The 1,475-nt window shown below is 39.5% G+C and overlaps 1 protein-coding gene across 1 annotated transcript in view; it reads left to right on the top strand.

Annotated features, from left to right (window-relative positions):
• USP9X (ubiquitin specific peptidase 9 X-linked) overlaps positions 1–1,475 on the top strand; it is a 97,275-nt gene that overhangs the window by 72,777 nt on the left and 23,023 nt on the right. The window contains 1 exon segment of the mRNA XM_077748493.1: positions 9–150. Within this exon segment, the coding sequence (XP_077604619.1) occupies positions 9–150 (142 nt within the window).

Raw genomic sequence — 1,475 nt, 5'->3', positions numbered from 1 at the left:
GCGTGAACAGCATGATGCTTTAGAATTTTTTAACTCATTGGTGGATAGTTTAGATGAAGCTTTGAAAGCCTTAGGACATCCAGCTATGCTAAGTAAAGTCTTAGGAGGTTCCTTTGCTGATCAGAAGATTTGCCAGGGCTGCCCACATAGGTAAGTGCTGATTATATATTTCAAGTTGTACTGCTTATTTACTAACAAAAATAAAACATTTATTAGTAGTTTTGTAGAAGAGCGGAGTGTGCCACCAGTTTAACTATGTGTCTCAGACTGGATCAGTTACACACTGTGGGTACCTCACTTGTGGGTTTTGATTTTGTGTGTGTTGGTGGTGTTTTCGTGGAGGTTTTTGGTTTTTTGTTTGTTTGTTTGTTTTGGGGGTTTTGTTTTGGTTTGGGTTGGTCAAATAACCTTTGGTTCCTTTTCATTTATGGATGATCATTCCTGAGGAAATCAAATAACATTTTGCCAGTAGCTACAGATGTTACTTATAAATTTGCCCTTTATCTTTAAGTAAGCTTAGAAGATGACAGGTATGGAGTACTATTTCCTCTACAAGAGAAAAACTAATTTTTTTTTTAAATTTTTAAATGTTTATTTTTGAAAGAGAAAGTATGAGTAGGGGAGGGGCAGAGAGAGAGAGGGAGACACAGAGCCTGACGTAGGTCTCGAACTCACAGCCCGTGAGATCATGACCTGAGCCAAAGTTGGACACTTAACCAACTGAGCCACCCAGGTGCCCCTAAATCTTAAGATAGCATTGATTATGTGAGGCACCTGGGTGGATAAGTTAGGTAAGCATCCAACTCTTGATTTTGGCTCAGATCATGATCTTATGGTTCATGAAATTAAGACTTGGCATCAGTCAGGCTCTGTGCTGACGGTGCAGAGCCTGCTTGGGATTCTGTCTCTGCCCCCCTCCCCTGTTTGTGCTCTGTCTCTCTCAAAAAAATAAACATTTAAACATTTAAAAATAGCAAACAGGGCACCTGGGTGGCTCAGGTGGTTGAGCGTCTGACCTCAGCTCAGGTCATGTTCTCGTGGTCTGTGAATTTGAGCCTGCATCATGCTGTGTGATGACAGCTCAGAGCCTAGAGCCTGCTTTGGATTCTGTGTCTCCCTCTCTCTCTGCTCCTTCCCTGCTTATGCTCTGTCTCTCAAAAATAAGCAAACATTTAAAAATAAAAACTATAAAAAATAGCATTGATTATGGTGAATATCCTTAAAGTATGTTTTCAATAGAAAATATAGCAAGAGTTGACTGAACAAACTGGTTTAGACTTGAAGGGGAACTTGATTTAAGGGCTCTTACTGAAAATAGTTAAATGACTGTTGAAGTTCACTCTTGCAGGTACACATTTATCCCTGTTACATGGAAGTTTTACTTCGGAACTTCTCTTGCATGCTATTAATGTTGGTTTAAAATCACTTTTCACCAAAATATCACAGTAAGATAGTATTTTCTACAAGCCCAAACC

Source organism: Crocuta crocuta, unplaced genomic scaffold (assembly GCF_008692635.1).
Source record: "Crocuta crocuta isolate KB4526 unplaced genomic scaffold, BGI_CrCroc_1.0 scaffold49, whole genome shotgun sequence".
NCBI lineage: Eukaryota > Metazoa > Chordata > Mammalia > Carnivora > Hyaenidae > Crocuta > Crocuta crocuta.
Note: the sequence above shows the minus strand (reverse complement) of the source record. Positions and strands in the feature narration are given on the sequence as shown.